General features: G+C 40.6%; 1 protein-coding gene and 1 long non-coding RNA gene across 6 annotated transcripts in view; one reads left to right on the top strand and one right to left on the bottom strand.

Annotated features, from left to right (window-relative positions):
* Positions 1–17,458, bottom strand: part of BANK1 (B cell scaffold protein with ankyrin repeats 1) — a 304,009-nt gene that overhangs the window by 31,625 nt on the left and 254,926 nt on the right. The window contains exon 11 of the mRNA XM_084625875.1: positions 15,357–15,623. Coding sequence (XP_084482001.1) covers positions 15,357–15,623 — 267 coding nt within the window. The remainder of the gene's footprint in view (positions 1–15,356; positions 15,624–17,458) is intronic.
* LOC311519420 overlaps positions 4,609–17,458 on the top strand; it is a 70,538-nt gene continuing 57,688 nt past the window's right edge. For all 5 annotated transcript variants that reach the window (XR_014711273.1, XR_014711274.1, XR_014711275.1 and 2 more), the window contains exon 1: positions 4,609–4,695. This is a non-coding gene — a long non-coding RNA (uncharacterized lncRNA). The remainder of the gene's footprint in view (positions 4,696–17,458) is intronic.

Here is a 17,458-nt window from a genome sequence, read left to right as displayed (position 1 = left end):
AGAGTAGGCCAAGAATGAAAAAGAAGGGGTAGGTTACAAATCAGTGTTATGGAGCATTGATAGACGTATGTACAGAATTATTTTTAGCTTTACTTAGTGTAATTATTTTATTACTTAAAGATCATCCCAGGTGTGCATAGCATTTAGAAAAATAAAACTGACAAGTCTCTTACCTGGGAGAGATTAAAATCTAAATTAGACAAAATACAGCAAGGGATGTCAGTAAACAGAGAACAGCAAGCAGGAAATATGGAAGAATGAGGGTTGACACAGTTAGGGGTCATGAGTTATACTGACTGTTATGTTTAATTCTATTAATTAATCAATTCACTTGACTGTTTTCCCCAGCATTCTCTTATTGCTGGAAAACCCAGCAATAAGAGAATACTGGGGAAAACAGCCAAGTGGATTGATTAATTATTTGAATGTGACATTAAATTGCTGGGTGCTAATTACTTGCTAGGCAAGAAACCACTCCAAGAACTCTTGCTCTGCAGCTTCTATTAGTAGGTAAACATATGCTAGAAGTTGGAAGACCTCTCACAGTGCATTTCAGGAATATTAGGTTCATTATGAAAATGGAACAATTAACTAAGCCTAAAACTTCGGATACATTTATTAGGCTTTGGAGTCCCATTTTTCTTGCACGGAGAGAAGTGATACTGTATGAATTTGCTTTGAACGTTATTCTATGTATATCTACAGCTATAGCTTCTTCATTGCTAGTGTCTGAAAAACTGCAATAAAACACAGTGGACTGAGATCTCCTTTCTGGTGCATGGCATATTTTTGCAGAAGATTAGATGTAATTTCCTCCCATTGTGTCAACACACCAAGAAAATAAATTTTAGCAAAATAAAAAAGTCTCATTCTCCTGTCATGAGTAGGGCATTTGTGTGTGTGCACACCATGCTCATCTTCTGTGTGTGCTGCAGAAAAAGGGAGTGTGGCACTCCAAAAGGACAAACAGTAAAGGCAAAATCCCTTACGCAGTATGGGCTTGAACCAAAGTCTGTTGAAGTCAATGGGAGTCTTTTCAATAACTTCACTGGGGGATGATCAGGTCTTATGTTCCCCTCTGTAAAGGGGTTTAGTCACTGCAGGAACTCCTCCTTGTGGCCAGAAGTGGTGTAGTGGCTGTCTTTCCATATGGCACCCCCTGCCAATGGTCACTTTGGTGGTCTCTCTTTTTGCAACTTGGTCCTCTGGCCAGGTCATGCTTTAGTCAATCCCCTCCGGGATAACAGAATCCAACCCATCATTAATCCAATGACTGTAGAGCAGATCTGCCTGTCTCTGGGCTCCATGGTCATTAAACCTCATACCTCAGGGGGTTTCACCACATCTTCCTTGGTGGCTGGTAGCGGAACCTCTACTCTGGGTTTCCGTTCATGGACCCTGCAGCTAGCAGCCAAGGTCTACTCCCTCAGAGTCCTTCCTGTCTCTCTGGACCACATTTTATTTCTTTTATCCCCTTCCCCCACCCCCGAGACTGACTGCAGACTCTCTCCTTCAGCACTTACTACTACTACTTCTTCTTCTTGAGTTTGTGGAGCAGCAGACTCACTTCCTGAATCTATGACTGCCATTCACTGTTAGCTCAGCCATAAAGACAGATGAAATTAGCTAGCCTTACCTCTTTCGTGACTCCGAAGACAGGCACACAGAAAGCTGCTCCTGCTCTACCCATTCCTTCTTCTTTGGAGCTGTCAGTATACATTTGACAATAGTGTCTCCATGTATCACAGATACACTATTTGCTAAATCTTGTACATTTATCATTCTTCTCCTTTGTTTATTATATAATTCCATTTCTATCTTGGGGGGGATGGATTTCCAGTGATTGTGTATTTTCCCTTTGCTATAGAGTTTGACCTTTCTTAAGCCCTTCTTTTCATTGACATCCTTTACCCACTTCTTTACACTACTTGCATGAGGAATTTTGAGTTTTTGTCCTACCCAGTCTCCAGTTAATCCCCAACAGTACATATTAGTGTAGAGTTATCTTCACTACCATCTAATGCTTTAGACCAAAAGCTTAAGTCTAGGATCTTCATTCTAAGAGTAAAAACAATGAGGAGTACTTGTGGCACCTTAGAGACTAACAAATTTATTTGGGCATAAGCTTTTATGGGCTAAAACCCACTTCATTTGATGCATGGAGTGGAAAATACAGTAGGAAGATACATATACACACACAGAGAGTACATGGAAAGATGGGGGTTGCCTTACCAATTCTAACAAGACAGCTCAATTAAAGTGGGCTATTATCAGCAGGAGGAAAAATCACTTTTGTAGTGGTAATCAGGGTGACCCATTTCAAACAGTTGACAAGAAGGTGTGAGTAACAGTCGGGGGAAAATTAGCATGGGGAAATAGTTTTTAGTTTGTGAAATGACTCATCCACTCCCAGTCTTTATTGGCCTAATTTGATGGTGTCCAGTTTGCAAATTAATTCCAGTTCTGCAGTTTCTCGTTGGAGTCTGTTTTTGAAGTTTTTTTGTTGAATTGCCACTTTTAAGTCTGTAATTCAGTGTCCAGGGAGGTTGAAGTGTTCTCCGTCTGATTTTTGAATGTTATAATTCTTGACATCTGATTTGTGTCCATTTATTCTTTTGCGTAGAGACTATCTTGTTTGGCCAATGTACATGGCAGAGGGGCATTGACAGGCATTTCTCTAGCTGTTACCTGCATTTCACACACAAGTGTAGTAATGAAGACACCACATGCTATACCCAATGCCTGTGCTTGGATACTGTTTAGTTTTCTCAGATTTGTTTTTGATGCTGACCTGAAGGCCTGGTAGCCATACTCAATATTAGGTCTGTTTAGAACTCTGTTTAGCACTATCACTGTTTTTTTTAATCTGCTCCCCTGGAGGTTCCAGATATACTTTTAAGTAAGTTGATTCTCCCCTTTGGACTTATCTATAATATTTGTAATATGGTCCCTATCAAATATCACAGCTAAGAAATTTCTCCACTATACTTATCTGCTGGTCATATATATAATATAATGTTACCTCTTTTTGAATCTTCCAATCCAAGTTGTGAGGATCATTCCTTTAGTTTTATCAATGGAGAACTTGAAACCCCACCTATTTCCCCATTCTAAACTACTCTGAAGTGCATTGTTGATTCTTTTGGTGGCATTTTCAAGATTTCTGCTTTTGATCCATATGGCACAGTCCTCAGAAAATACTGTAATGCCTATTCCTGCACTCGTCTCCTTTGATAGGTCATTTATTACGATTTTAATAAGGGTTAGGCTAATGACACTCCCCTGTGGAGTTCCATTTGTAATGGAATATATGGTGGAAAAGGCCTTTGGTATCTGGTCTTTTATATTCTTTTGCTTAGAAAATCTCTTATCTATCTATACATTCTTCCTACATTACCCATAGTTGCCACTTTTTACAAAGTCCCTCTCTTCATTGTAGGCTTTTTCTATGTCCAAGAAGGTTCCAATGTTCTCACTGGTTTTCAAGCTTTTATATGTTTCTGTCTCTATCAGTACAATGTGGTCAGTCACACTCCTACTTCTTCTGAACGCACTTTGTGTTCCATCTAGGAGCCTAGTCCTTTCTAGGCATATTACTAATCTGTCTGTCATCATTTTTTCATAGTTGTACCTATATATGCTGCGAGGGTAATTGGTCTGTATGCCTCAGGCCCAAAGTGCATGTTGCTTGGTTTCTTCACTGGGACAATAATCACATGTTTCCAGATAGATATTTTCCCTTTCTTCTATATGCTATTGTTTAATTTTAGTATTATCCTCAGGCTTTCATCACCTAGTATGAAGTATTTGAGAATTTCAAAACTTATTTTGTCCTTGCCTCGTGTAGTGCTTTTGCTCCTTTTCATCACTTTTTGGAGGTCCTGAATACGGAATTTTTCATTTAAAATAAGATTGACACCTTCCTCCCACCTATTCATTATGTCATAATCATCATTAAGGAATGTTCTTTTCCTTTCCCTAATTTCTATCCCCTGAGCCTCATCATTACTGACTTTTTGAAACATGGTGGCCAAAATTTCTGCTTTTTCTTTGTTGGAGCTTATTACTCTATGACCTTCCACTGCAAGGCTTTGTGTTGCTCTTATTCTTATTCCATTCATTTTCTGAAATTGTTTGTGTACCTCTGATGTATTGATATCTTTACTTTACTTTCCCGCAGATTTCTTCCAGCTTTTTCTTTTCGTCCTTTTTATAGCTCTATGTGCAAGTACCTTACTTTTTTTAATACGTCATTAAGTCCTCACCATTTAGTGTAGCTTTTGCTTCTTATATGCCTTGTTCCTTTCCTTAATTAACTGTAAACATTCCTTGTTCCACCACAGTACGCTTTTCTATCTTTTATAAAGGTTGGTATCCTAGGAATAGCTAGGCTGGCTGTCTTTATAATTTCCTTAGTAATATTACTACAGAATTCCTCAGTATCCTCACTGATACACTGCATGCCCACGTGTTCCTCATGTTAAATAGTTTCCAATTTGATTTTTTTTCGGTTTCAAGAGGGGTATTAGTCTTGTCTTTGTATTTCCTTTTCCTGGATATCTAATGAATGTCAGGAACTGGTCACTACCCATTTCATCCTCTCTGTAAATTTCCTAGATGCATTTGCTTGCTCTGTTACTAGAAACTATTCCCAGGTCTTGGCAAGAAAGGCTTCAGTCTGCTGCAGTGAACCTGGTAGGTTTTCCACCATGTAATATTACTAAATTATTATCTTCAAAAAAATTGCTCTAGGACATTTTCCATTCTTATAATTTTTCCAACTTTCCCACAATCTGTTGGGATTGTTCAGATCACTGCAGATAATACATGGGCATGTAACATCCGCAGTTAATTCTTTCAGTTCTATAGTCTAGTTTTCTGCAGGGGTTATAAACATTATGTAGTTTGAGAGATGCAGAGCTGTTTTGTGTCAGTATCTCAACAGCATTATACTTGATATTTAACTTTAACTCTAAATCAAGGTAGTTTAGATTCTCCTTAACAAAAGGTGTAGACACCCCCACCCTTTCCTATTTCTCTAGCATGTCTATATATGCCAAATCTTGGATTTTTTTAGTCTAGTTTTTCTATTTGCCAAACCTCTGTTATGCATAGTACATCAGGCTTTGTTTTCATTTCATTTCATAACATTTCTTTAATTCCTGCCCATGTGCAATAAGACTGTGTGCATTCCAGATAAAAATAGTTACCCCCATTCTTGTAACCTTCAATACTTCCTTCACTTAGGAAAGTATGGGAGATGTTCCTCTGATAAATTGGTAGTTCATAGTTACTTTTCAGCAGCTTTAACTATAAGTCTCATTTTCTCTGTTTTCTTTCCTGTCTGAAAGAAGTACCATGTATGCCTTCAGTCACAGATGCAATTTCTTTTTCTATACGTAGTATATCATCTCCTTTTGCCCCAATGTCACTCATTACTTTCTTCTCAGTATTTTGTTGCTTGGAAATCCCTGCCCCCAACTGGGTATTATTTTTCTCTCCAGGTGTCTCCTAGCAGCTTCTGCATATGAGATGTTAATGATGTTGTTTTTTATATTCCTTTAGCTTACTTTGCCTCTGTACATTCTCCATATGCTGAGCTGTGTTTTCCTTCACAGTTACAACATTTTTGTTCTGTCCCTTCCTCATAATTATCATATGAATGGTCTCCTCCACACTTGCTGCATATTAATTTCCCTTTGCAATTATTTGCTAAGTGACCAAATCTTTGACACCTGTCGCATCTACCCTGTTTGTTTCAGTTAGGAATCCAGGTAGCTAACTGTTCATTTTTAGCTTTCTTAGCACCTTTGTCTTGTCTTAAGGAGCTTTCCTATTTGTTCTTTGTTTTTGCATTCCACTAATAAGACTCCATGAGGTAGTTTCCCAGATCTTACTATATCTCCAACACCTTTTTTGAACCATTCAGCAATCATCAGGTGATTGACATACCCTATCTTTATCTTGGGCTTTTACTGTTATATAATGTTCTCCCATGTCCCATTCCTGTCTTCCCACTTGCAGTTCTTTCTGCTGGTTCTAAAGAATCTATCCTTTTCTTTTTCCTTGTTTTCAACCAATCTTCCTCAATGCTTTCCCTATCCACATTTTCTAGCCTGGTTTGAGTATCATTTGTTATCACTTCCATCTCTCCCCAACCAGCAGTTTAGCCTGACCAGCTTTCCACTTCAGCCCCAGCAAGAGAACCAGCCACATCTATCCAAATCCCCTAAGCCTCTTCATGCTACAAACTTCCTACCTTTATAATCACCACCCATCCCCGTCCCAGTTGGGCTTTGGTCATCCATTAAGCCTCTCTCTCTCTCTCTCCTCTCTCTCAGGTGCTGTCAGGTATGTTATTTGGCCTCTCAGGCCCACATTAACCCCTTCAGAGCCTGTGTGGAGTACACACCTCATCACACCCACCAAAGCAGTTCAAAAAGTGAGAAAATAGGAAGTTTCAGCAATTCCTAGTTTCAAATTACTCCTATTCCTCTCCACAAATATTATTGCTAGCATGTGGTCACTTCTGCTGAGAGATAGTTAAAGGCACACAGTACTTGCAGATGGATCAGAAAGAAAACAAAATTATGTCTTATTTGGGATATGAATCTATTAGTCCCAGATCCACAAAAGGACTTAAGAACTTGCACCCCCAGATTTAGGTGCATATGTCCCCAATTTAGATGCTATTGCAATTCACAAAACTCCCTCTTGGCTGCTGTTTAACTCAGTAGATGCTCAAATTCACTCCGTGCCTAAATTTCCACTGTAAAAGTTCCCTGGGCACCTAAGTTTTCACCTCTGGACATGCACCTGACTGCCAGAGGCAGATGTCTGAATATTTAAGTGCCAGCACAATCTTTGAAGCTGGTCAAGATAGGCCTTCCCCTTGCCTATCTCACTTCTGGGACTCAATCCACTAAGGGTGCTTGGAGCATGTCTAACTCTACCCAAAATGGCCATTCCCCACTGTGCTTGATGAGGCAAAGGACTTGAACAGGGGTCTCCCACCTCTCAGGCAAGTGCCTTATCCACAGGGTTATGTGTCTTTCTCTCTCTAGCCCAATTAATATTTAATTATTTAATACAAAGTAGTATTTTTTTCCCCAGAGGACTGATGAAACTGCACCCTTTTTTGCGTCCGATGGACTCCTCAGCTTTCAATCACAGTAGTGCATCCTAAAAATGTTTCCTCCCATTGCACCTTTTCAGTAGATTTCTTAAGGCCCCAAAGTTTGCTCATCTAAAATCTAATCTTAGTTTACCAATCTAGCCAATAAAGTTAGCATACCAATTTACAAGCAGAATAAAAAATCCCCATTCTAGCCAGTAAAACTACTAGAGCATTAAACAATCTCAGTGCTTAGTATAATAGAGATCTCTCACACTGGAACTGATTGCTATAGTTACAAGAAATCTGTTGTTTCTTGAGTCTCTAAGGCGCTGGAAATGAGGGATTTTTACAGCATTTGGGTAAACACTGCCTGTTCCTTATATGGAATATTCCTGTTCTCCGAAAACCCAACCACCAGTTGCTGCATGTGGTGCAAATTCATTTGGTTTTGATGAGATGCTAGAGTGCAACTTGTACTCTATTCTGGAATAGATTTTGGAATATTGTTCCACTACTGACTTTTTGGCTTGAAATTTGTCCCAGGAACAGCTACTTCTAGATGCGAAAATGTTTTCATGTACTTGGGGGGACTGTATGGCTCCAGGGATATGTAATGAGACACAGACTACAGCATGTCACTGGTTGGGTGAAGTAGAATAGTAAAAGCCTTTGCCCCCTGAGAGCTCTTTAAAGACACAAATGAAACAAGTTTGTGGCTTCATTCTAGTTCCTGCTGGACCAGGTGTCCACATAACAAACGACACTGATGACAATTAGCACCCTCATTGGTCGGTTCAGCAAGGAGGCAAATGACTGCTCAATGAGGGATACTTAATGTATCACCTCAACCCTTGAGGCAGTCCTCAAAAGTCTGAGTTGGGGCACACTGCTGGGCATTGTGGGAAAGCTTGCACCTGTTGTGAGGATAAATTGAGAAAATTGGGTTCCAGGGCTGTTAATCTGGCACTTATAATGAGCATTGTAATTTCACTGTAAAATAAAAACAAAATCCCTTAATACATTTATTTAACAACTGTTTTGACAGCACATAGCTGGAAACATATTGAAATAACCTGGTAAGGAATATTAAGAATTTAAGGAACGGAGAGGGAGCACACAGGGAATGCGCACCATCTGGACAAAGCGCTATTTGGCACCACTCTGCAGCTTCATCTTTTGATGAACTTTTCATATAAAGACAGAATATTTACACTGGTGTGTACTAAACAACAAGCAGGGATACACTCAACTGTTTATTAAAGATGCAGTATGTTTAGTGGAGTGTTCAGTATAGAAGTTCACATGTTCAGTATAATCTGGCAAAAAATTACAGGAAATTAAGAGAAACCTTATTAGAACTCATAATGATTTTAAAAAATAATGAGGGGAATCTCCGAGCTGAAGGGTCATAAAAACATTAAATTACAGATCTCTTTACTTTCATCTGCTGGGAGACACAGGGCCGAGATACTCAACTTGTATACATTATTACAGTTCTGTGGAAGTCAATGGAGCGATGCCAATTTACACCATCTGAACATCTGACCATCATCCTTCAAAGCGTAGTCCTACTCTGAAAAGTGGCTGTGTATAAATGGTATCATGGGTTCCTATGTTAATTGCCTCTAAATCAACAAATCCCAAATTGTGGTCTGCAGAGCACTTGTTGGTGATCTATGGAAAGCTGGTTAGTCACATATTTCTCCAGTCCAGTGAGTCACAATCTTGTTTCTGGCTGCTTCTAAAGTTATGCTTTTTTAATATGGCTGCAGGTATGGGGAAACCTGTGGGTGAGGCTCAGTGAAAGCGTGGATAGAAGCCATAACTGATGTAGAACAGGCTCTATCGTGTTGAGGCCTGGGTTGAATTATTGTAGGCAAAGTCCTCATAGGGTCACCTTGTTGGTAGTTCAGGGAACAATGGGGATACTGCTCCAGGACCTGACTGACCCATTCCATCTGCCCGTTAGCCTGAGTGGGCTCCACGCTAAGGAACTAAAAAATTCATGCCAAAAGTGGGAGATGAAGTGTGGGCCTCGGTCTGATACGCTACTGGTTGGCAGACTGTGGAACTAGAAAAGAGGCACGCTGTTTCCTGGAGAGAAGAGATTTTGTGGCAAGAAACAAATTGTACCATCTTGATCAGGAGGTCGACCATGACTAGTATCACCATGCACCCATGAGAGCAGGGCAGCTCCACAAGGAAATCTAGAGACACGGTGGACCAAGGCTGGGGTGGCGTGAGGAAGGGGTAGAGAAGACCAAGTGACTTTGAGCATGGGTTCTTCTGTGAGCCCAAAGGTAGCAGAATTTAATGTATTTCTTGAAAATAAGAGCTGTCACTGGGCGCCTCTGTCACTACCTGATGTACTTCACTGCCTGGTCAGTTTGTGTGCTCGCATGGGCCCAAACACACACCAGGTTATTATCTTTCACCACAGTGTGTATTTATTCTTTTTTTACAAAGTAACAGAGTGTAAAGCAAGCTTACAGTGAGAGGAGGCTTCCATGACACCTTCACTCCTCAGCCCAGGCTCACGCTCTGAGTGCCCCTTCTGAGCTTCCCCTTGCTTCCTGTTCCATCCGATTACCTCATTAGCCCAGAGATCATCAACTAGGTATGCACAATTCCACAACAGAAAGCGTATAATTGGCTTCAATGAACCCTGCACTCTTCCCAGCGCTGAAGCAGGTGATTGGGGTACTACACATAGTACCCTGTCACAAGAACTCAAACCTGGCCACGAGAAACTCTATGAAATCAAGCCCTGCATTTTAGACTGGCCAAAGTGCCCAGCAGGCAGCATGTCATCAGACAGTTTTAAAGTCTGGAGTCCAGGCTGTACTTGCAGGGACATAAATGGCGGTATATGCTATTTGATCATTTCTCAATGAGTGAGCACCATAAACAGAAACTGGGCCCTGAATAAACGTTTGCCTACATGGAATGCTACTGACTTCAAGAAGGATCTACTTGTGGAATGGCCTCCCTCTTGGCTGGCATCAGGACTGAATGTGAAGGGCTCTCCTAAGCTAATAGCATGCATCTCTACTGTTTGATCTTAAGAAGCAGACTCTGTAAGTGGTAGCAGTGACAGACTTGTATCCTCTCTGGATGCGCTATAGAAGAGGAGAACACACACTGACCAGTAGGTTACTTACTTCCTGTTGACAGGGGATGGTCATCCTGAGCATCTGAAGGCCACAACAATTCAGAATCCTGGACAAGCCCCCACTAACCCACACTCACCACTGGGCTACACCTGTCCAGTCCACAATACAGGATCAGGGCCTTGGCGATAATACTTTACATTTAAATAACATTGTTTAGCTAAAGTTTCCCAAAGTGATCTACCTAGTAAATTTCACACAAAAAATACATTGCAACCTCACTATTCTTTCCAAATCAAGCACTCAGAAGTTAGGGGATGCTGTAATTAAGCTTGCCCATGCAACACACCTGTGAGGTAAACTGTGGTGTTATTCCCATTTTACAGATGGGAAACTGAGGCACAGAGATGAAGGTCAAAATTATCCACTGATTTTGAATGTCAATTTGAGACACGAGGAGCCAATTTTTCAGAGTACCTAGCATTACATAGCACTTTATACATTCAAAGCACAGCTCCCAGTTACTTCTGTTGTAAATGTGAGCACTCAGCACTTCTGAAGATCAGGCCCCTGATCTCAAGTTGGGTTAGAAAAAGAGGAACACACAATTAGTGACCACCTGTGAATAGTCTGGTTTAAGTGACTTGCTCACCACCACACAGAAACTTTGTGTCAGAAACAGGGATAGAATCCAACTCTTCAGAGCAGCATTCAACCGTGTTAAACATGAGACCGTCCCTTCTATTAGTACAATCCCATGTCTTATTCAGTATAGATCTTCCATTTTGCTGCAACTAATGATGCAAAGGTCCTACAGACAACAGTACTCAATCTTGATTTATCCCAAGAGCAGGGTCAAATAGGCCTGTGGACTGAATCACCCAGGGGTCCCGTGGGAAAAAAATGTGATCGTGTAATTGATGCATATGGACAAGGGGGCCAAATTAAGGTTGTACCGACAACCTTAATTCTGGCATTTCCTAACTTTTGAGGGCTTGAATTTGCAACTTTAATAATGTTCTTTTAACACAGCTTTGAGGTTTGTTTGTTTTTTTTTAAAAAACCAACTGACAAAACAAATTCCATCTTGTGACATCATATTGATACCCACATTGCTGTTCATCAGCAGGGTTGGAACCATTTAATCCATCACACAAACCTCTGCCATTACAGCTAATGGAGCAACTGACAGCAGTTGTTCCCCACATGGCTCCCAGTTGCATTCTCCTTGCCCAGCCAGTCCCAATCCTCCCCCTTCCAACTCACAGTCACAATTTCTCTCCCTCCTCCAGTCCCAGGCTCATAAGACTCCTGGTCCCAATCTACTCCTTTCCTTTCCTAAAGATCCAGTTTTTGTCCCCTCTGCATTTGAATCAGATGAATCAGAATTCCTTCTCTTCACTAACTAGATGCTAGTCAGTCAGTCCCTACTCCACAGCATGGGGGCACTATAGCATTTCAAAGAACTCTCTTTCAACATGGGCAAAACAATGTATTTTTCCCCATCTCCATTTTCCAAAACAGCTGAACCATTTTGGCTGATTTTTTTAAAAAATATGCAGCTTGAGGCAGACACCCAGCACAGAAAAGGTCATCTCAAATGGTTAAAGTTTTTAAAGTTTGGCCAAGTTATAAGGAACTGAAATCAGGGTCTTATAATGGAAAGTGTTGGATAACCTTAATAAGAGGTGGTGCTACCAGCCCTGCCTTTAAGAAAGGCAAGACATTTGTTATAGTTTTCTTGCCATTATTGGATAAATGTAAGGTTATGTCCTTAATAAAGAGAATGGGGAATTTAAATGAAACATACCACAAGAATCTTATCTTCCAAGTCCTCTCTCAGAGAATACAAGATGGAAGAAAATTAGTTTTCTAATTAAGTGATGACTTTCTAGGAAATTAGTAAAAAGAAAAGGAGTACTTGTGGCACCTTAGAGACTAACCAATTTATTAGAGCATAAGCTTTCGTGAGCTACAGCTCACTTCCTCAGATGAGGAATGCATCTGATGCATCTGAGGAAGTGAGCTGTAGCTCACGAAAGCTTATGCTCTAATAAATTGGTTAGTCTCTAAGGTGCCACAAGTACTCCATTTCTTTTTGCGAATACAGACTAACACGGCTGTTACTCTGAAACCTAGGAAATTAGTGCAATTCTTTTACATCCAGCTAAATTCTGAGAAACCTAGAGGGAAACCACTGAGGTTAAGGATACCAACAATCTTTCATAATAGCTCTGTAAAAGAAAAGATCCTTTTGGCGAATGTGGTGCAGATGCAGAATATTCAGTGTAGCAAAATGGCTTTTCTTTACATAGCACTTAAGAGTTCTGTGGAAATCTTAGGAGACAAACACTTAAAGGCCAGCAAAATACCATATGCCAAACTACCCATAGTAAAATTAAAATGTCTGTGTATTAATAATCAAATCATAAATCCCAAACAAAACAAACTACACTTCCAGCACATTTGACACTCCACTTCTTACCAATGTCTCTTTCTTTTGGCTTTGTCTGTAATGAGTACAAACACTTGAGGTAACTCTGTTTTTTAGAGACAGAGTTTTATCCCCATCCCAACCAAACACCTATCACATTTCTGTATACATTTTCTCTTTCATTTCCACCCCTTCAGCATAGTTTAAACTCCAATATTATATTTCAGTATCATCCTTATTTACATAAAACTGAAGAAAGGAGCTTTTCAACTGTGGAATTACGTTTTCTGTAATAGTTAGAGATGGATGAACTGATTTGGATAAATTAAGAACCTGCCCAAACTTTGGCCCAAAACTCAAACTGAACTTGGTATGACTTTTGTTTAATTTAAAAAATAAAATAAATGAGGATAATTTTAACTGATTTTTTTTCTTTTTCAAGTAATTCAAACAGAAGAGGAAACACTGTTCTCATGGTATTTCTGACAGAATAAAAGCAGGAAGTACTAGACATCTCACCAGAACGCCTGCTCCCATGAGATTTCCAAAGCAATTTTTCAGAAGCAGGAATTTCAGATCACTTTGATAAAGTTCAGATACACATCCTAATTTATGTGTAATTATTTCTACCAAAATGAGCTTCTATATCTTTGAGATTTACTCATTAGCTATCATAATGACAATTTGTGCACACAAAAACCTTTAAGATACTTTATTTCAAAATGCTAATTTAATGTCACAATAAGATTGCTAGGAAAGGAAATGCTGTGTGTGGTCAGGATACAGAAATGTTTAATCATAGATACTGAAACAGCAGTTCCTAAATGTTCTTTTCCACATCTTCTTCCCCTGAGTTCAACACAGTTTACTGATGATTTGTGATAAATGAAAAAAGAATGGACAGAATTTTAAATCAGCAGTTTCGGATAACTTGCCTCCAAGAGTTTTCAAGAAGCTGGCTGAGGAACTTGCTAATGTTGATGTTAATGTTGATTTTCAATTACTCTTAGAGCACTGGGGAAGTTACAGAAGACAGGAAGAAAGCTAATGTTGTGCCAATAGTCAAAAAGGGTAAACAGGATGACCCACGAAATTTTAGGCCTGTCACTCTGACATCAATCCCAGGCAATGGAGCAGCTGATACAGGACTTTTGATTCATAAAGAATTAAAGGAGGATAATGTAATTAATACCAATCAGCATGGGCTTCTAGAAAATAGATTGTGTCAAACTAACTTGATGTCTTTTATTGATGATTTACAAGTTGTGTTGATAAGAGTGTATATACATAGATTTCTGTAAGGTGTTTGATTTGGCATTGTACATTTAGATTAAAAATTAACTGGGCATACATTAAATGGGTTAAAAGCTGGCTAAATGATAGGTCTCAAAATGTAACTCCAAATGGGGTATTATCACTGAGCGGGTTGGTTTCTAGTGGGGTCCCACAGGGCTTGATTCTTGGTGTCACATTATTGACCATTTTTATCAATGACCTGGAAGAATACATAAAATCATCACTGATAAAGTTTGCAGGCAACACAAAAATTGGGGAGTGGCAAATAATGAAGAGGATGGGTCACTGATATAGAGCTATATGGATCACTTGGTAAAGTGGGAGCAAGCAGCCAATCAGCATTTTAATGGAGAAAGTTAAAGGGTGACTTGATTGTAGTCTATAAGTATCTACATTGGGAACAAATATTTGAAATAGTCTCTTCAATCTAGCAGACAAAGGTATATGATGCAATGGCTGGAAGTTGAAGCAAGACAAATTGACATTGGAATAAGACATACATTTTTAACAGTAAGGCTAATTAACCATTGGATTAATTTACCAAGAGTTGCAGTGGACTCTCCATCAATGACAATTTTTAAATCAAGATCGGATGTTTTTCCAAAAGATTGGCTTTAGGAATTATTTTGGGGAAGTTCTGGCCCTGTGTTAAACATGAGGTCAGACTAGATAATCACAATGGTTCCTTTTGACCTCGGATTCTATGAATCTATTATTCCAGAAGGAAAGCAATGAAGGATAGCACCATAAAACAAGGTGGGAATAACCTCAGGAACACTACCATTGTCATTGTATATTCATTGAGAATTATGTAAACCAACAAAAAATAGAGATGAAACTTAGACTACTACTCAGTGTATCAATTTGTTTACCTGTAGAAACACATTTTAAAAGAATGGATTTCAAAATAATGGGATTTAAGGGAAGAACCACAGTAAAGAAAGTTCTGAAGCTGGGGTTGGGGAAAGGAAAGATTTTTTTTTTATATTGTTACTTGGGCAATATATTGCACCCTTTGTTAACTGCTTGAAGGACACACTGAACAGAATGGACCAGATCCTGAGGTGGTGTAAACTGGTGTAGCTCCACTAATTTACACCAGCTGAGTATTTGGCTGAGTAATTTTTCATATTGTGTTACTATTTTAAGTAATTTTGATTAGGTTTTTTTTAAAAAAAGCAGCATCCTCTTAGATGCAAAATTGAAATTAGCAACAGCTTGGATACTTTTTCAGTTTGTTTCAAAGAGAGAATAGGTTGATTCAAGTTCATTAATAAGCCAAGGACCTCAGCCTCAAGTAGAAGATAATCTTTAGAAAATTAATATTCATCATTCACAACAGACAACTCTACCTGGAGTACAACTTATCTGTCAGTATATATCTTTAAACAAACCTTACCTTGTACTATGTAGGGAGTGTTCTCTTCTTTAGGGGAACACAAGGGACGAGGGGCAGGTGCTGGTGGCCGGTTTATAATAAAGGATCCGTGTTGCTTTCTTTTCTCCTCATCAGAGGCCAGTATCATATCATACACACTGTCATCCAACTCGGCAAAAGTATATGGATCCTCTTCATCCTCCTCAGATTTATCTTCTTCTTCACCATATACTTCCAGATGACCAGAAGTCACATCTCTTTCCTTTCTATCTTCTACCCATTTCCTTGCTGCAACATAGACAAGTTGTTTTCAATCTTCAGACTCCAAAAAGCTGCATTCTAATGCCAAAATTTTCAAATTGGGCACCTAAATATATATTTAGGCATCTAAAGAAACGTGGCCTGATTTCCCAGAGCTCCTATTAAAGCCCATACAGATGGCTTCTAGGGGAAAGACTGCATTCTCATTTTTTCTTCATAGTTTTTGCTAAACTTTTTGAGACTGGGAGCCAAGAATGAGGACCCTAAATAAATGGCCTTATTTTAAAAAATACTGAGCACCCAGCAGCTCCCACTGAATATAAAAGGTTTCTTATCTTTAATAGTAAAGCAAAATAAATGGCAGCTGTGGGGTTCTCAGCACTTGTGAAAATCAATTCACTTATGTGCCAAAATACGACCTTAGTAGTCTAACTTTACCTATCCATATTTTTAAAATTTTAGCTTTTGTCTCCCACATGCCTTCTGTAGACATGAAGCCTCTTCCCAGGTGCCCCCTCCTGGCTTAGGGGCTGCCCTGTATGTGGTCCCTCACCTCAGTTTCCCTCTTGGATCCCTAGAAAATCCATGCAACCATGTTCTCAAGTCCATCAACATGTATTAACAAAACATAGCACAAATGTCTCACAACACGTCACCCCAGTGCAATTAGTCCTTAAAAAAGCCAGCTTTGTTCTCACCATAAGCCAGTGTCTTTTGCCACATCTCCATCCCTCTGCCAGGACAGTCCAGCCCTTCCTTCATGGGTGCAATCCTGTTCTTCCCAGCGGGAGCTCCCACAGCCTCTCTGCTGGGAGCACCCCTCACTCCCCCTGGCTTCACTCCTCACTGTTCCTCAGGGTCCAGCTCTCCAGCAAAGAGACGTCAGTGGGTAAGCCCCTTCACTGCTCCCCTTTCTTTCAGCCCCTTATGGCCATTGGCTCCATCTCTCTGACTTAGAGCCAGCAGGAATCTCCCTCTTCTGCTGCTATTGCCTTCAGCCTTCTCCAGCACTGGCCCTCTGGGTTGAGACATGTCAGTCAGCAAAACCTTCTGGCTGCTCTCCTGCCTTCAGCCTTCTCCCAGGAACTACCTTCTGTCTCTGGCAGCTCTTATCTCCTGCCCTTCCAGTCTGCTCTGACTCTCCTGGTCTCTTGCTCACAAGACCTTATTCGGCATGTCTACCCTGCAATCAGACAACCGTGGCTGGCCTGTGCCAGCTGACTTGGGCTTGGGCACTGTTTCACTGAAGTGTAGACGTTCGGGCTCAGGCTGGAGCCTGGGCTCTAGGACCCTGTGCAGTGGGAGGGTCCCAGAGCTTGGGCTGCAGCCCAAGCCTGGAAGTCTACATTGCAATGAAACAGCCCTGCAGCCCAACCCCCAAACCTGAGTCAGCTGGCACGGGACAGCTGCAAGTTTTTAATTGCAGTGTAGATATACACTTATAGTCCCCTGGTGCTACCCTGCCCTCTTCATCATCCACCTGGACTGGAATAGGAGAGCCAAGCCCAGTTTCCTTTAATGGGACAACTATCCTGCAACACCACCTGTTTTTTGAGTTTGACCAAGATGTACTGTCGTACTGTATTATAAACCATGAAAGGCGGGGCCGTCCCTAAGGGGGTGCTCCCCACAGACCCACCCCCCCAGCACCTCCTGACGCTGCAAAAGCGGCTAAACAGCTGATCCACGGCTGGTGGGAGGTGCTGATCGGCAGGGCCCACTGGGGAGCAGGAGGCCCTGGGTGGGAGGGGGAGGTTCTGGTAGGGGGGTCCTCCTCACCCGCCCGCCTTTCGCCTCATCTCCCTGTCCACTCCTCACGATTTTTTTGAAGAGCGGGACTCCCCAAAACATGGGGCCCGGGG

The sequence above is a fragment of the Lepidochelys olivacea genome (genome assembly GCF_965140295.1).
Source record: "Lepidochelys olivacea isolate rLepOli2 genome assembly, chromosome: 4".
Lineage (NCBI taxonomy): Eukaryota > Metazoa > Chordata > Testudines > Cheloniidae > Lepidochelys > Lepidochelys olivacea.
This window is presented reverse-complemented; position numbering and strand designations above follow the sequence as displayed.